This window comes from Astyanax mexicanus, chromosome 1, assembly GCF_023375975.1.
Source record: "Astyanax mexicanus isolate ESR-SI-001 chromosome 1, AstMex3_surface, whole genome shotgun sequence".
In the NCBI taxonomy this organism is placed as follows: Eukaryota; Metazoa; Chordata; class Actinopteri; order Characiformes; family Acestrorhamphidae; genus Astyanax; species Astyanax mexicanus.
The window spans coordinates 14288587-14307959 of record NC_064408.1 but is presented as its reverse complement, the minus strand read 5'-3'; the positions used below and the strand labels follow the sequence as shown (position 1 = coordinate 14307959).

Below are 19373 nucleotides of genomic sequence, written 5' to 3'. Positions count from 1 at the left end.
TGCTTTACTACTGTTGCTGCTGGTGGGAGAAGACTCTCTAAAATCTTCCTCCTCTGAGCATCGACAGGAAGATGGTCTTGGAACATAAGCTCGACATGAAGGCACCATGTTTCAAAGTCTACCTCTCCAGGTGGCTTTGGTGTCTTCCCTGAGAAGGTTCGTAGCCATTTAGACCCATAACTCTGTGCTGGCAGTGATTCATTTCTAATAACATGTTCTACTACTACCCTTTGTATGTCGGGAGGATTCAACATGTCAGTACTCAAGGGTTCAGGGGTAACCTGGCATGGTTTTTGTGCTTTTTGGGAAGACTTTAGGGGAGTAGGGCTAGCACTAACAAGTGCTTTGTGAGGCGATAAGGTTGTACTTGCACTAGTGTCAGAGGAACTGTCAGAATCACTATCCCTACACTCATTTTCTGCAACATGTCTAGCCTGAACTGCAGGTTGGAGCTCTGGTAAGTTGCTTATGCTATCAAGAAACCACTGGACATTTGCTGCGCTAGGAATCTCAACAGGGAAATCAGGTTCAAGTCCCAAAATGGGAGCTTCAGAACTAAACTCAACAATGACTATTGGTTCACCTGTGTGCTTTGTCTGGAGCTGGACAACTTTGGTTATAGTACCATATTTATCTAGTACAGCTACTATTTCATCCTGTGTTTCGCTACCTGAGAGACCAGAAACATATAGTGACCTGCTAACATTTACACCATGCAACTCAATATCCATAATGGACATATGACCCAAATATTTAAATAAAAGGGAAAAATTTGTAAATGTGTAAAATATTAAAGTAGTCTGGTTGCAAATAGTCTAAAACCCTCCTGGCTGGCTCGCCACAATAAGCGATGTAGCACTCGTTATGTGCAACGCAGCAGCCACATTAGCTAGTTCACAAAATATCAGAAATTTTATACAACAGTATTACAATAGAAAAATATATAGGCAGTAAATCCGGGGTTGGACCAGTATCAGAAGACTCTTTAGATTCGCTCGGAGGGCTTTGATTAAAATACAACAGACCGGGATATTTATACAGAGTTCAAGATGCAGGTTATTTATTAAAAGAACAAAAATAAATAAAACGTACCTTTAGTGACTATGAAGAGAATATGGGTGTGGATGAAATTAAATGGGGAAAGGAAAAAATAATAAAAAGGGGATGTGGCTTAATTCAATGGGGCTTAATACTGTAAATTCACCGAATGAGTTAATAAACAAAACAAAATCCAAAACCTCAAAATAAAGAAATACAGTGCATCTATGCAGTATCAAGTAAATCAGAACACAATCTGCTCAACAACCCTTACAGAACTCATTTACTAATCACAATCTTCTTTGTGAAACAGCATTTAAATGTTCAAAAAAACCCAACAGTCCCTTTTTTATGTTTGTTTCAGTCCGTGTCTCTTCTTCTTTTTTTTTTTATGATTTGAGTTTGCTATTGTCAGAAAAAAGTGTGTCTCTTCACTACCCGGGTAGACTACGTTTTTTTTTTTGAGAGTGTGTGTGTGTGACTCTGCTCCTCTTATCTGTTTCCCTCCTCGAGGCGCCGTTGGGGCTCGGGTGGCGGGAAAACGCTCGCATAGGATTCTGGGGATCGTAGTTTCAGGGTTGGCTCGCCATCTTGGATTTGACAAGTTCACTCGTTTCTCCCGTCTATTAAAACAACCTATATAATACAGGACTTTGTTAAGTAAGTCTGTATAGAGCGAATATTCATCTTAACGTGTCTCTAACCGAGTAAAGAGCAAAAATACACACTTATAATCACATATATACACATATAAACAAAACGCTGGCTTAGCCTACAAATTAATAACGTTACTGAACTCAGTCATTTCACAGCACCTTATCTCACATATTTCTCACTCCGGTTGTTTTAATAACCTTCTAACTTCACTATCAACACTTTTAACAGCTTAGAACATGAAAACACTAAGTTATATTAGCAAACTCTTTCCTAATCAGCAATATATGAACTCACCGGAGTCTCCCTCAATCAAACAGCGCAAAAGTTTATCCAACTCGGTTGATAACTAAAAAATCTCCAACGAGGGTACTTGTGTTTCACTGTAGTACAGTTTAAACAGCGTCTTTACTCAATATTTCCTCACACACAAAATGGACATTTATCTCCAGCTCCGTGCAGCACACACACGCTGGGAGAGAGCAAGGTAGAGAGAGAAGGAGGGGGGTGGAGAGAGGGGAGAGTGGGAGAGAGGGAAAAGTGGGAGGGGTCTACACACAGGCTCCTCAGAATGGCTTTACCCAAAGAGTGCTTATTTTACCAGGGTTACAGACAGATCTTCTACTTTGCTTTAGTTGCGCTTGCGTCATTCCGTTTACCTTCTTCTGAGACCAGTGCAGAGCCGGTGGTGCTGCTGCTGCTGCTGGTGGAGGTGGAGGTGGAGGAGTCTCCAGCACCGCTCTCATTGATTAACAATATTCCTGATGAGAAGCAGCTCAACAGACTGGAAGGCGGGTCAGTGAGTTTACCACCTCTCTCCCTCTCTCTGTCTTTTCTCTCTCTTTGTCTTCTCTTTCTCTGTCTTTCTTCTCTCTGTCTTCTCTCCCTTTCTGTCTTCTTTCTCTTTTTATTCTCTCACTCTCTGTTGTCATCTCTGTGTCTTCTCTCCCTCTCTCTGTCCTTTCTCTCTCTCCCTCTTCTCTCCCTTTATCTGTATTATTTCTCTTTTCATTCTCGCTCTCTGTCTTCTCTCTCGTTTTGTCTTCTCTCTCTTTGTCTTCTTTCTTCTCTCTCTCTGTCTCCTCTCTATCTGTCTTCTATCTCTCTCTTTTCTCTGTCTTCTCTCTCTTTGTTTTCTTTCTCTCTGTCTTCTCTCTCTCTGTGTTTTCTGTCTCTGTCTTCTCTCTCTTTTTTGTCCACTGTCTCTCTTTTCTCTCTTTCTTTTTTCTTTCTGTCTGTCTTCTCTCTCTGAGTCTTCTCTCCCTTTCTCTCTCTTCTTTCTCTTTTTCTTCTCTCTCCCTCTCTGTCTTCTCTCACTTTATTCTCTCTCTCTCTCTCTCTCTCTCTCTCTCCTCTGTCTTTTTTCTCTGTCTTCTCTCTTCTTTCTCTGTCTTTTATTTTTTGTCTTCTCTCTCCCTCTCTTTGTCTTCTCTCTTTATTTTCTCTGTCTTCTCTGTCTTTCTGTATTCTCTCTCTCTGGTCTTATCAACATTTTTTTATTGTATACTCCTGTCTAGCTCTCTATCTGTCTGCCTGTCCATATGTCTCTCATATTGACTTATATTCTTCCCTTCCCTTCCTCTTCCGCCTTCATGTCTGTCTATCTGCTTTTCTGTCTAACTGTGTTTGCCTTTCTATCTTGTCTGTCTGTCCATTTGTCCAAATATCTTTCATTCTCATATACTTATATTGGTCAGTAGTTGAAATGTCTGACTGTTTATCTAAATATCAACCTGTCTATCTGTTACTGTGTGTCTTTCTATCTGTTCTATCTGTCTGTGTGTTTATCTTGTATTCACGTTGTTTGACAGTCTGTGTCTGACTGTCAAATACTTTCTGTCTTACTCTTTATTTGGCCATCTTTTCATCTGTTTGTCTTTCTGCTAATCTGTCTGTCTGTCTATCTGCCTATTTATTTGTTTAGTTCATACCATATCCTTACTCTCTGTACATATCTATATCTGTCATCTGTCTCTCTCTCTCTCTCTCTCTGTCTCTCTCTCTCTCTGTCTCTCTCTCTATGTTTGAGGAGTGTCTCTTTTGTATGTGAAACAATTTGTTCAGCCAGCTGTCCAGCACTGCTCTGATTCTCCTGCAGTAGATTACCTGCTGTCTGTGATCACCACAACAGCAAGCGTAAGAGAGACGGAGGACAGGAGAGACTGGTATGAGAGACAGGAGCGAGCGAGAGACAGGAGATCCTCTCCCTCTCTTGATCTCCTGATCTGGCAGTTTGGGTGAGGTGGTGGAGACAGCTCTGGGGTAATTGGTCAGTCTGTAGAAACTCTGGGCTGTCAGGTGTTGAGTTGTGTGAGAGCAGACAGGCTGATCTGAAGATGCCTGAGGTGCCCTGAAAGCAAGCGATGGTGCTGACTGCAGCGAGAGACGTGTGTGTGTGTGTGTGTGTGTGTGTGTGTCTGTTTTTTGCTCTTTGCGATGACCAGAGAGTTGAGATGAGTTGAACTGCTGTGATGCTCAGAAGTCTTAACTGTCTGCACAAAAACAAACAAATACTTCTGTGAAGTTTCACCAAGGTCTTAGGGTGCCTTCACACCTAGCTTGTTTGGACTGGACCTTCAGACCTTCAGTGCTGTGGACCACTGTCAAGACCCAAGGACAAAGATTTAGTCCAGACAAAAGAGGTGGTCTTGGTCTTGGTCTGACTGAATTCTTTGGTTCGGTTTGTTTGCAGTGTAAAATCAATAACGGGAGGTAAAGACTGTTAAGGCTGTTTTCAACCATTCAGCAATAGAAGAAGAAAAGAACCAGTGTTGTGCCAAATCTGAATCCCCTTGATGTTCATGCACATTACATTGCATTATGGGTACAGTATGGATTTGCTGGTGATCCCTATATCTACTATAACTGTAGATTAACCTCCTGTAGGGGTCTTGGGTTCCCTATCTGGGTGAAGTTTTCATGTTCTCCCTGTGTCTGTATGGGTTTTCTCCTTCCACAGTCCAAAAACATGGAGCTTGGGTAAATTGGATATTGTTAATTGCCCATAAAAATTGAATACCCTAAAAAATATATGCCCAGATGCAGATGCAGTCTTCCAGGTTGTTTCGGGTTGAGAGTAAGCTAGAGTATGCAATTGGCTGCAGCTTCTTGAACCCTTGAACTCAAGACACCAGTGCTGGGAGAAGAACAAGCCACTGTTTTTAAAAGGCTATACCTTTAAAAGAGGTTAATCTACAGTTACAGTAGATAGAGGAATCACCATCACCAAAATCTGTTGTACCCATACTGCTGTGCGATGTGCATGAACGCCAAGGGGGTTCAGATTTTGGCACAACACTGGTTCTTTTTCTTCCTTTGTTGCTGAATGGTTGAAGACAGCCTTAACAGTCTCAACTTCCTACAACTGCTTTTACACTGCGAACAAATCAAACTAACAAATTGAGTTAGACAAGACCAAGACCACCTCTTTTGTCTGGACCAAATCCTGCTCCTTGGGTAGGGCTGCACGATATTGGAAAAATTTTACATTGAAAAAGTTCTTTTTTCGACTATATATATATATATATATATATATATATATATATATATATATATATATATATATATATATCACAATATTATACAATGCAGGGTCCATGACATCACCAGCCCCGTCCCCACCTGGGTGCTGTCTCGTGCAACATGACGTGTTTGATTTAATTGCCTTAAGTCAGGGGTGTCCGAACTACGGCCCGCGGGCCATTTGCGGCCCGGAGAGAGTGCGCATTTCTAGCGCAGAAAAACGGGCCAAAGAGTCTAGAAGTTGCCGTAATTAAGGAGTTTAATACTAAGAGACATCATGAAATTAAACATCAATTTGAAAAATCTTAGTTTACACAACACTGTCAAAGATAAAGATAGTAAGTCAAGTAAAATGTTGTGAAAATGAAATAATCAGGAAAAAAGTATTATTTAAAGTGGTATATTTCATTATTTGTTTTATTACAGAGTGTGTCCTGTGACTTCAAATATATTTCTCCTTCTGGCCCCCAACAAAAAAAGTTTGGACACCCCTGCCTTAAGTGACATCACACGTCCTGCGATGTGACTATATCACATCGTGATGATGATGCCTAAACAATATATCGTGCAGCCCTATCCTTGGGTCTTGACCGTGGTCCACAGCATACTTTTTGACCTACTATTTTGGCTGCTGCTTCCCACTAGTGTGTGTAGAATGTAATCAGTTGTAAGCATCCTTATGGTGCACTATATAAGTAAAATTGTCAGTAAGTAAGTAAGTAGAATTCAGCTCAACACTTCAAATAGCAATTCATGGAACTGACAACATTTTACAAACCAATCAAAATCTGCAGTATGAAACAATACACGCAATTTAACACAAATATGGGCTTCCAGGTGTGAAAACCTCCAAAGTCTAAGTCTTGGCTCAGTAATCAGGACACAGGAAGTCCAGTCTCTGGTGAAAGCTGTTAGCTATAGCTGTCCATGGTTGTATAGAGAGCCTAACTGTCCTCATTTACTCTCTGGGTCCCTTCTCTCCCACATGACTCAGCACAGTGCGAGCCGGTGGAGGCGTCTGTTAGCTTATGTAAAGGTAGCATTCTTCACCAAACACCTTCATCTGTCCAGTGACGTAGCATTAGCGGCAGTTGGAAAAGAAGCAGCTGGCTCTGTGGCTCTGTGACCGTGCCTGGCTTTACCCTTCCAGCACTTTGCATTGTGTGATATGTGGTGTCCTAGCAAGTGGGAGGAATTGGCAATGCTGATATTAAAGCATAGAATATGCTAAAGTGTGAGGAACCCATGTTTTACCATTATATTTAGGATTATGGGTGGGAATCACAGGGCATCTCACAATACAATAATATTACAATATATATCACAAGACAATTTAGGATGATACTTACTGATACTTACTAAATATTAAGAATTATGGATGTGTTGGATGTATCTACAACGTAAACAGGAAGCAGTAACTTTAGTAAGTCTAATACAGGACTTAGGGAGGTTAGAGTGTCTAAGTTTTAATGAAAGAAAAATTCAATTATATAGCTCTGGAAAAAAAATAAGAGACCATTTAAAATGATGATTTTTTTTTTTATTTTACCATATTGAAAACCTCTGGAATATAATCAAGAGGAAGCTGGGTGATCACAAGCCATTAAACCAAACTGAACTGCTTGAATTTTTGCACCAGGAGTGACATAAAGTTATCCAAAAGCAGTGTGTAAGACTGGTGGAGGAGAACATGCCAAGATGCATGAAAACGCAAATGCATTGTTTTTTTTGTATTATTTGAGGTCTGAAAGCTCTGCATCTTTTCTGATATTTTGATAGATAGATAGATTAACTACCAGGGAGTACTGAATAATTACTCAGTAGATAGTACTGAACTAATGATTATAGTAGTTCACTATTAACTCCACAATAATTACTGAGACTTACATATCTCCCAGAGAACTACTTACTAATGATGTCTTCTTTATAATAACTACTTATTAATTACTGCTCAAATCAACATTAATTACTGAAAACTCTTATATCCCACCTGGGGAACTATAGATCTAAATCAGTCTACACAAACAATTATTCTACCAGTGGTGATATTAAAGGCATATTTGAGTGACACCATTTGTAGTAGTAGTAACCTTAATTACCTTATTATCATCATTATCTTCCAAATATTAGCAACATATAGTGAAATACTACAGTGTGTCGTAATCAGCTTAAACCCCATTTTTAAAAGAAAAAAAATAATTAAAAAATAACGTAATATTATTACATAGTAGACATTATTTATGTTCTCCAGAAGACTCTAAGACTGACTGTACTCAATTTTGTTTTAATGGTCACTGCTTTAATTTTCAGCACCAACCTTATAAACGTTCATCTTTAGCCTTGCAGTCTCACAGACTTTTAGTGCCTTTATTAGGGTAATTACGGTAATTCCACAGCGCCGGACCGCTAGCCCCTATCAGTGTGTTTATCTGCTACTGCAGGTTATTCTACCAGTGGTGATATTAAAGTCGGTGACACCACTTATCATACATACCTGTCAAGTTTTGGACTCAAAAATAAGGGATTTTTTCCGCCGCCCCAACAGCCCAACCGAGGGCTAAAAATTAATATATATATATATATATATATATATATATATTTTTTTTTTTTATTTAATAGATTTAAAATTGAAATTGAAGGGTGCGCAAATTTACAAAAAGGACATGGATCAGATATATTCCATAAGTAAATAATAGTCCTAAGGGGCCTACACAATTACTAATATTTCATTAATACTTCTTTCTATTGTTCAGTCCACTCCTGATCAGTTCAGTTAATTTCAGCCCTCTTCACATTTTCTCTCTCTCCAGCTCAACCATCTCTTCTACCCCTTCTAAATAATACATTACACCACAATAATTGAGATTTAAACAAATTCTAACAAACCCTAAAACTAGCCCTGAACTAATAGAGTTTGGAAATTATAGGTTTTGGCTGATCAGGCACATCAGGGCAGGGCATTATATGTATGTAGATTTTTCTCAATCCCTGAATATCTATCTAGCTAATTCTAAAGTTAAGCTAACTGAGTCACAAGCTGGATTTTATTAAACACACAATGGGTTTAATTTATGTTTTGATTCAGAGAAGAGTCTTTTTAACCAGCTATCAGAAACAATCTCATCACAGTTTACATGGTTAGTTACCTTTCTTTTAGAAAAATCTCCGTATATCCAGATTATTTTTAACGACAGCTGCTCCGACTAGCTGCCTGAACTCACAGCGAGGGGAGGGGCGGGGCTTCCCCCACACTAAACTGCGCTCCGCAAAACCAGCAAGCTGATTGGCTGTTTCTCCTGAAAGGCGGGACTTTCTCCCTGAACCGGCAACACGATTGGTTGAGAGACACACAGTGCATTGTCGCCTGTGGCCTATATTTTTTTTATTTAGTATAATACGGGAAATTTACGGGAAAATACTAATACGGGAGGACGGCGGGAAAGAGGAGTAAAATACGGTAGTTTCCCGGCCAAAACGGGAGACTTGACAGGTATGCTTATCATATATTAACCTTACTTACCTTAGTATGCTCAATATCTTCCAAATGTTGGACGCACTGAAATGTGCAGTAATCTGCTTAACCCCCATTTTTGTAATATTATGTCAGTGTGTTACAGGTGTTTATTCTAAACCTGTGCTCTTCTTCAGTCCTCCTGGAGATGTGCTCAGTAGAAGTGATGGCTCACATACAGCTTTACTGTGAGATGTGTCCAACATCCTTATTCTGGGGGAAATCATGTTTAAATGAATAAATATTTGTGTTAGATAACAGACTAGGCATCCCTGTGTTCTTCATAGATAATTAATAAGGGGTCCCTGTCTTCTTTTTTCGGGAGTTAACAGCAGCACATGGTAACCCATTACTAATGACTGAGGAGTTACTGTGTTCTTCTTTAGGAGTTACTGTAGATCATACCACAGTATTATAAAGTGAGAAACATGTTAACTAATTACTAATTACTGAGAAGTTACTTCTGTTCTTCTTTAGGAGTTACTGCAGATCATGTCACAGTATTATAAAGGGAAATATACATTAATAATAATAATAATAATAATAATAATAACACACATTTAACCTAGTTAACACAATTAACCTAGCTAACACACACACATTTCCCCTAGCTAACTTAGCTTGCTAACTTACACACATTTAACCTAGCTAACTAACACACACGCATTTAACTTGCTAACACACATATAACCTAGCTAACTAACACACACATAAAAGTTAACTTAGCTAGCAAACGAACACACATAACCTAGCTAACTAACACACATTTAAACTAGCTAACTAACACACACATAACCTAGTTAACTTAGTCAGTTAACTAACACACACATAACCTAGCTAACTAACACACACATAAAAGTTAACTTAGCTAGCAAACGAACACACATAACCTAGCTAACTAACACACATTTAAACTAGCTAACTAACACACACATAACCTAGTTAACTTAGCCAGTTAACTAACACACACATAACCTAGCTAACTTAGCTGGCTAACGCTAACTACACACACAACTTAGCTAACTTAGCTAACTTAGCTAGCTAACACACATCCTAAAGCTGTTTAACAACCCACAAAGAGTCCTCCTCTGATCCGGGGGTAAAATCAGCTGGAAAATATCTCAATATCTTGATTACTAGTTTATTTTTAATCAAATACAGAAATATGAAAGCAGCAGAGTCTCTCTTAATCCTCCTCCAGCAGCAGCATCAGCAAACAGCAGAGAATTTACACGAAGGACCAGGAGAGCTGCGTCCGCTGTGAAATTACCGTAATTACCCTAATAATGCGCAGTTAAATAAATCTCTGTGAGACTGCAAACACTGAAGATGCACTTTTATAAGGCTGAAACCTAATATTAAAGCAATGATTGTTACATTATTACAGTCTTACAGTCATTCTTAGAGTCTTAGATGCCTTCTGGAGAACTTTCATCAATGTCTTCTATGCAATAATATAACGTTATAATGTTGTTTTTTTCTTCCAAAAATTGATGGTTAAGCAGAGTAATACACACTGAAGTATTTTACTATATGTTGCTAATATTTGGAAGGAACTGAGGATAATAAGGTAATTAAGGTTACCACTACTACAAATGGTGTCACTTGCTTAATTCAAATATGCCTTCAATTATTATGCATTTAACTCAAATATGCCTGATTTAGATCTATAGTTCCCCAGGTGGCATGTAAGGGTTTTCAGTAATTAATTTTGATTTGAGCAGTAATTAATAAGTAGTTATTATAAAGGAGACATCATTAGTAAGTAGTTCTCTGGGAGATATGTAAGTCTCAGTAATTATTGTGGAGTTAATAGTGAACTACTATAATCATTAGTTCAGTACTATCTACTGAGTAATTATTCAGTACTCCCTGGTAGTTAATAGAAAATATTTAGGTGTTAATGCAGCACTATTAATTAGTTACTGCTTAGTTCCTGCTTAGTTACCTATTAACTATGGAACAGTATAATAAAGTGTTACCATTACAGGCACACATTTCAACTACGCGTAAAGCAGAGCAAAGTTCTGTATGATTTTAAAAGGAAAAATACACACACACACACACACACATCTTATCCGCAGTATTTAGTCTTAATTATCTTAACTCTGATGGCAAAGTTCTCTCCAACACATTTTTTCTCCAGTTATCTGGTGATGGTGTGGATGAGTGTCTGGCTGAGGCTTGATTCACACCCTCCACATAATGACTGTAATACTTCTGGTTGTCGTCGAGCTGCATGTGAAAGGGGATGGGAGGGGGGTGTTATATGGGAGAGCGTCTGGCGGCTAAGCTGACCGCAGCCTGGCAGTGCACAGAAGTGGAAACTTGTTGTCTAATTTGTCTTATTTGCGACTTTATACTTGTTCAGATCTCTGCGTTCCGGTTCAGTTAGTGCTTGAAAGTTTATTATTTTTTCGCTTGCTTGGTGGATCTATTCTTCCCAGGATTCCAGACTCTTTTAGACTGTAACACAGTCGTGACTGTGACCACAAGAGACTGCATTAAGCTGTCCATACACTACATGACTCTGAAAAGACTGAGAAGACTTTTAACAGACTGAAGTCTGACTCTCTATCACATCTAAATACTCGTCTAGTGGTGTGCCATATTGTATCGTACACGATAATATCAACAACATTTTTGAATATCGTGAATATTATGCCTTGAAATATTGTGCCATATCACCCACCCCTATTCATCACATCAGGGTGCTACTTTTTGCTGTTTTATGCGAAAGAAAAATTCACACATTTCTAATTTCCTATTATATATCTACTAGAGACAGATTATATCTGTCCAGTATTATTTATTTTTCTTTAATCCTGGATATATGGAGATATTTGGAGTGCATTATTATTAGTATCATGACATTCTGGATCATTGACTTCTGTTACAAATTTGCTAAAATTCTTGTATTTTATATATTTAATATCTCAGTTAGAGGTGTGCCATATCATATTATATACAATAATAAAATGTAAGTTTCGTTTTGTTGCAGTAGTGTATTTTTTATTTTTTTTTTGTCATTTCGCCAAGAGTATCGTTATCGCGATAATACCATGAAATATCATGATATTATTTTAGGGCCATATCGCCCACCCCTAGACTCTTCACAGACTTTTTACTCACATAATAATCACAGGGTAAGATTTTACAAAGACTGGGGATCACTAACTGCAAGACCGCAACTAGATTCTTTCTGAGATTATTTCCCATCATGCTTCTGGTGGACTTTACATACAATTAAATTACAAATAATGTGTATATCGATACTGTGATTTATCAGGGACTCACTGCTTTTGTCCCCATCAGAATTTGTTCTACCACACTGTTCTTGATATTTTTTTAATAGAATACATTTTGTTTTTATCTCTGCCTATAAGCTTCACAGTGGCGTGCAGTGAATATAGTGGGTACCCCTTCTGCATTGTTCACGTCACTATTTATGTATTTATTAATGTGTAGTCATTAGACTTTTTATGTACATCACTCTGGTCAGTGTAGGCTGTGTAAAGAGTGCTTTATAAACAAAACTTACTTACTTACTTACTTTCTGTGTAAAAATAGTTAGAATAGTTTTGAAAAGGCGCAATACAGGGCAGCCAATCAGAACATAGCTCATTTACATAGAGCAGAACACTCCTCAGCATATTAAAAGAAGCAGCCTTCATTGATTATAAGGTTTTTTTTTCTCTTTTTCTCTTTTTCTTCAGTTTTCTCAGGCTGCAGACCCACGTGGAGGGGTGGTGAGGGTGAGCGGTTGATGAAAGCACTCCACCGGCCCCTCCCTCCCTGCCTCCAAGCTCCTCCTCCCTGCCTTCTCCCTCTCCTTTTGCTCCTCCTACTGTAGTCCAGTCGTCATGGCGATGAGCACGGACCCCGGCTGCTTGGGGACGGAGTCCGACCCCGACCCCTCCTCCCAAACTGAGCTGGCCGACAAGATGGCCGCCATCACCATAACGGACCCTTCCACCAACGGGCTGAGGAACGGGGCGGGGCTCCGGAAGCCCATGACCCAGCGGCCGCATCTGTCCGGCAGGAAGATGTCTCTGCAGGAGAGGGGGACGTACCTGTCTGCGGGGGGCGGGGCCGAGCGGTACCACCACATCTCCCCACGGGCGCCGCGTCGGCCCACCATCGAGTCCAAACGCGTCTCCATCTCTGACGCACAGGTGAGGAATTGACCTGCTGACTGCAGTGATGCATTGTGGGGGGAATTCGTATTTTAGTCGTGAATACACAAATAGTTTAGAATGATTTGCAGAGTTTAAACAAGAATTTAAAGTTAAAGTTAAAGTTTTTATGTTTGAAAATAGCCTAATTTTATTTTCTTTGTCAAAGAAACATATTACAAGGTGCACCAGATTATAAGCCGCTTTATGTGACACTAGTAAGGAAGAGGGGTGTCGCCATGTTTTCCTAATTCCTAGTTCAGCAGGTCTCGCTGCTGGGTGGTGGTGAGGGCGCTGACTTGGTTAAATAAAGCTAAGCTAAGTAATCAAAAACTGTAATTAAAGAAAAAAAAAAACTTTTCTTTTTAAGTTAAATGAGCACTAGATTTTTATTTACACAGATTTTTCTCCTGAAAACTGTTAATTTGGGTAAGTAAAGTGCTTTTTTCATTTACAGTAAGCTTAGAATTCCAGATTTACACTAAGGCTGGGTGCAGCAGACTACAGGCAGAAATTACTCACCTCTGAACGGAGAAAGAGCTAGCGCTGTGGTTAGCGGCCAGTGCTAATGCTGCTTTAGGCTTGATGTTGGAGAAACTTCAATAAAACTCCTGTATAACGCTGTACATCAGCGGAGTGGCTTTGCTGCTCCTTAATACCTGACTGGAAGAATTCATACTTAAGGCGCACCAGATTATAAGGTGCAATGACATTTTTTGGTAAAATTAAAAGATTTTAAGTTACAGTGATTTTGAAACCTGATCTCAGTGATCAATCAAAAATTCACAATCTAAGCAGCTCATACATATTAATGATAAATGGAGCAAAGATCAGGATCAGAGCCATCAGAGCTTCCAATAAGAGAAAGCTCTTGGGCTCCCCCTTCAGTGGTGGAGTGTAATTACCTTTTATTCCACTGCAGTAAAAACAAATCCAACATGCATTTTTTGACAAGTTGAAGTATCTATCTTTCTGCCTGTCTAGAAGGGATATTTTAGGGATTAGATTTTTGCAATAACAATGTTGGGAATATGACAAAACACTGATACATATTGTATTAATTTAAAGAATATAGTACTGCAACAAAATACATGTTAAAGATTTATTTTATAGAAATGTAACATTTCTGTATAAATAATCTGTAAATATTTGTTTATTTTGGCATTTTGTATGAAACAAATTTGTATTACAATTATGTGACACATCAAAAGAAATGTCAGACTAGGGTATAAACTGCAAATATAAATAATTATTGTATTTTTTCCACTAAAAGGCACTGAATTAAAGGGTGCACTATCAATAAACGTCTATTTTCTGGTCTATTTTTATGCATAAGGCACATTATGCGACACTAGTAAGGAAAAGTGGTGTCATCATGTTTTTCTTCTAATTCAGCAGGTCTTGCCGCTAAGTAAAACATTCTCGTAAACCTTCACAATAAATAGCAAACAAATACAAAATGGACTGCTATTAACACCATAAAGATTTTTATAGATAAAAAAAAGAAGAAAATAATATTATTGCGAACGATCAGTCTATTCCTTCATCCGCCCATTAACACTGTATTTCTCTGTATCTGTCTTTACTCGGAGTATAAGTGTGGTCAGGGAGGGTGTATCTTGTTTGTTTGTTGCTGTGGTTACTGTCCTCTCCGTCATTTCCTCCTCATTTCCGTTCATTATGTTGGTTTTAAACACCAATCCAAGAGCGAATGGTGTCCTTTTTCTATTCATTTGTTTCCCTTGAGGAGGAGAATTACAGTAAGTGCTTTCAGGAATCTGCTGTGCCGAGGCTGTGTTCACGGTGGGCTGTCAGAGAGTGCAGTTTTTTTTTTTTTTATATTTATTTTCCCCCCAAATGAATCTGCAGTGAAAATAAAGTCTGCACTGGTGAACGATGACGAGAAGAAATCTAAAAAGCTTCTGTTTATCTTTGTCTGAATTGAGCAAATTAGTTCTAAACCATCCATTTACTGTGCAGCTCTATTCGACAGGACAGAAAGGCAGGGCTGTGTTATTCTGGCCAAATAACATGACTATTTACTTATTTATTTATTTAATTATCATATCAGGGCACTACTTTTTTTGCTTTTTTTAGAAAAAGAAAAATTCACATTGTTCTCATTTCCCATTTTATATCTACTAGAGACAGATTATATCTGTCCAGTATCATTTATTTTACTTTAATCCTGAGATATTTAAAATGCATGACATTCTGGATCATTAATTTCTGTTACAAATCTGATAAAATTCTAGTATTTTTTAATATCTCAGTAAGAGTCATGTCATGACATATCATGTCATATCCAATACTAAAATTACATTTTCATTTTGGTGCAGTAGAACATTCTTAAAATATATACATTTTCTATTTAGTGTTTTGTCATATCGCAAAGAGTATTGTTATAGTGAAAATATCATGAAATATTGTGATATTATTTTAGGGCCATATCGTCCACCCCTAGTTTTCAGTATGGTTTACAAATAACATTGGAATGCATAATTAATATTCATAAATGTATTGACAAAAAAAAAAAACACTTGAGAAGGACTTGGCGGAAAGGAATTAAACTTTATTGGTGAAAATATACAAAAAAAATATATATAAGAGATTGCCATGATTCTGTGATACTACGATATATTGCAAGACAGTTCTCTACAGTATTTTACAGCATCTGTGTTACTAAAGAGGATAAAATACCCGTAAATAGGCAAATACCAGAAATTATGATTTTTTTGTGTCAATTTCACAGAGTTTCACAATCAGTGTTCTTTATCGCAGGTTTACCCCATTCATTAGATTAGTGTCAACATGTGGAGAAATAAGCAGTCATTTTAGTAAGTCACATTGGGGAGGGTGAGTCTCAGGGAGTTTAGAGCATAATATCCATATTTGATGCTGTGTTTTGATAAAGTATCACAAAGGAAAATAATATGATGCCCCGTATAAAAGTATTATGAAGTATTTGCCCCTTACACCTAATAACTAGGTTGTGCCACCCTTGGAAGCAAAGCAGCAATGCAGGCCCAGACCATTATCACACTACCACCACCATGTTTTACATGGAGTATGATGTTTTTTTCTGAAATTATGTGTTTATTAGTTTAACACCAGATGTAACAAGACACAGACCTTCCAAAAAAGTTAATTTTGTGTCCAAAGAATATTGACCTAAAGTTCTGGGGATCGTCAAGATGTATTTGTATCAAATGTGAGATGGACCATTGTGTTCTATTTGGTCATCAGTGTTGTTTTTTGCCTTGGAACTCCCCCATGAAGACAATTTTGACCGGTCTCAATCTTATTATCGTATTATTGAATCATTAACACTGACCTTAACTGAGGCAAGTGAGACCTACAGTTCTTTAAATGTTGTTCTGGGTCCTTTTGGGACCTTCTGGATGAGTTGTTCATGCTCTTTTGGAGTAATTTTGGTCAGCTGATCACTCCTAGGAAGGTTTTCCAGTGTTTCATGTTTTATTCATTAGTGAACAATAGCTCTCACTGTGGTTCACTGGAGTCCCAAAGCTTTAGAAATTATTTTGTAACCTTTTCCAGACTGATTGATGATCACAGACTTTGTTTTATTAACTGTTTTTGAATTTCTTAAGATCTGACCATAATAGTGATTTTTGAGATCTTTTATCTGCTTCATGTTGTCAGACAGGTTCAGTTTAAGTGCTTTCTGGATTAGTAATCAGTTAATCAGGCCTGGTTGTGGTTAGTAGTGAAATTAACTCAGCTTTTCAGAAAGTGTAATTAATCACAGTTAATTTATGGGGGGCGAGATGGAATATTTTTCCCCCCTTAATAAATGACATGATTTAAAAAGTGCTTTTTATATTTTCTCAAGTGATATTTATCTAATATTAAAGTTTGTTTGATAATCCGAAAAGCACCTTTTGTCCAACCCCTAATTTTTGGACCAATAATCACCATCACTGAGTAAAACTGTGTGCATTTTCACTGTTTTAGTGCATATTTGCTGGTTCCTTATGCTGAGATTAGTTGCATGGCGCTCTGCCTGTGCTGTGTTCTATGTGACTGTGAGCACAGATGTCTGTAGTTTCTCAGCCAGTTTAACTGTGCAGTGTTTCTGAACTCTTTGTGAAGAACTTCACAGATGAATAAGGAGGATTATCTGATAGCATCTTCACAGTTTTGGAAAGATTATGTAAAAGCTCATGAAGCTAAGAAGGATAAGCGCTGAGAATTTAGTTCAGTTAAAGTGAGAGTTCAGTTTGGTAGAGTTCTGTAATGTTGGAATGTTTCACACTGTCAGTTTCCAACCTGTAAATGAAGTTTTATTACTTAGTGAGTTCAATCAGCTTCACGCTGTGTTTCCCTTCAAAAGGTAAGAAGTAGCTTTTTAAGTAGCTTTATTTATTTGCATTGCATTGTGTGCATATAAAACACTTTGTAGTTCTATCATTACAGACTGTAGTCCTGTATCTTTTTCTCTACATACAATATTATAATCATCACTGACATACAGCACTGCTACTGCACTACTAAACAGTAGGAGTGTTCTTAAACTTGAATATACAGCTCTGGAAAAAAATAAGAGATTTATAGGTTTATTTTGGAGTAAAATGAACATTTTTGTTTTATTCTATAAACTACAAACAACATTTCTCCCAAATTCCAAATAAAAAATATTGTCATTTAGAGCATTTATTTGTAGAAAATGGGAAATAGCTGAAATAATAAAAAAGATGAAGAACTTTTAGACCTCAAATAATGCAAAGAAAACAAGTTCATATTCATAAAGTTTTAAGATTTCAGAAATCAATATTTGGTGGAATAACCCTGGTATTTAATGACCGTTTTCACGCATCTTGGCATCATGTTCTCCTCCACCAGTCTTACACACTGCTTTTGGATAGCTTTATGCCTTTACTCCTGGCGCAAAAAATCAAGCAGTTCAGCTTGGTTTGATGGCTTGAGATAATCCATCTTCCTCTTGATTATATTCCAGAGGTTTTCAATTTGGTAAAATCAAAGAAACTCATAATTTTTAGTGGTCTATTTTTTTCCCAGAGCAGTATATTAATTTCAACTTTCAGTGGTTTTAATAGTACATCTATATACTGTACAACATCAGAGCCAGTCGCTGACAGAGATGAGCACAGTTGAGGTTGAGTGACAGGTGGAGGTCAAAGGAATTGACCGTTATTGTCATTGTATTGAGTCTTTTGTCTTGTGAGACAGGGATACCTCTCACTTTCCACTGACTGACACTCTATAGCTTCCTTTCACTGGGTCTTGTTGTTCCCTTACTGATCTCTCTCTCTCTCTCTCCCTCCCTGTCCCTCTCATGTATATCTATATATATATATACATAGTGCTGATGTTGTTATTTTATTTAGCAAAAAGCTGCTACTCAGCTGTATATCCCCCATTACTTGTGATACCCCAACACAAAGAGAATGAAGACTAGCACATGTCTCCTAGAGTGCCAGCTACCCACCCAGAGAGAGCAAGGCCAAGTGTGCTCTCTCAGGGCTCCAGCTGCTGATGGTAAGCTGCATGACCAGGATTCGAACCAGTGTTTTCCTGATTATAGTGGCAGTGCTTTTTATTTTTTCAATTTCGTTATAAGTGTGTGTGTGTGTGTGTGTGTCGGAGGGTGTGTGTGTTGACTGAATGAGGGATGGATATGAGTTAAGGAGAGGAGTGTGAGAGAAGCTCAGCAGTTGTGTGTAAATGAGAGAGGAGAGATGGATGGTGAGGTCTTGGACAGGATGATGGGAAGCCTGTGACTTATTACCAGGAAAGTGTTTTTGTGTGTGTGTGTGTGTGTGTGTGTGTGTGTGTGTGTGTGTGTGTGCGTGTGCGTGTGCGTGTGCGTGTGCGTGTGCGTGTGCGTGTGCGCGTGTGTGCGCGTGTGTGCGCGTGTGCGCGTGTGTGCGTGTGTGTCTGTGTGTGTGTCTGTGTGTGTGTCTGTGTGTCTGTGTGTCTGTGTGTCTGTGTGTGTGTCTGTGTCTGTGTGTGTGTGTGTGTGTGTGTCTGTGTGTGTGTGTGTGTGTGTGTGTGTGTGTAGGTCAGTGGGAGAATGTGAAATACCTCTGCTTTGCTCTGGAGCAGCACAGCTATTCATCTGACACAGTAACACACACACGCACACACACTAGACAATACATCATTGCTATAGTGTGTGTGCGTGTGTGTGTGTGTGTTGTTCATCTGCAGAAAATGATGCCTCTTTATCTTGTCTCTTATATTTTCATTTGCTCTTTTCTTTTCTTTCTTCTTTTTTTCTTGTCTTTAATTTCTTTTCTTGTTTTTTCTTTTATTTTCTTTCATTCGTATTCCTCTTTTGTCTCCTCTTGTCAGTTTTTGTCTTTTCTTTTTTCATTGCTGTCTTTTCTTTCTTATCTTCTTTTATTCACTTGTTTTCTGTCGTCTTCTCTTTTTTTCCCTGTCCTGTTTCTCTGCTCTGTAACTCTCTCCTTCTTTCTCCACTTTATTTT

The 19373-nt window shown here is 38.2% G+C and overlaps 1 protein-coding gene across 4 annotated transcripts in view; it reads left to right on the top strand.

The window, feature by feature from the left end:
- Window positions 1-19373, top strand: part of camkk1a (calcium/calmodulin-dependent protein kinase kinase 1, alpha a) — a 165089-nt gene that overhangs the window by 78597 nt on the left and 67119 nt on the right. For all 4 annotated transcript variants that reach the window (XM_022665768.2, XM_022665764.2, XM_049469163.1 and 1 more), the window contains exon 3: window positions 12442-12900. In XM_022665768.2, the coding sequence (XP_022521489.1) occupies window positions 12589-12900 (312 nt within the window). In that variant the 5' untranslated portion in view covers window positions 12442-12588. The remainder of the gene's footprint in view (window positions 1-12441; window positions 12901-19373) is intronic.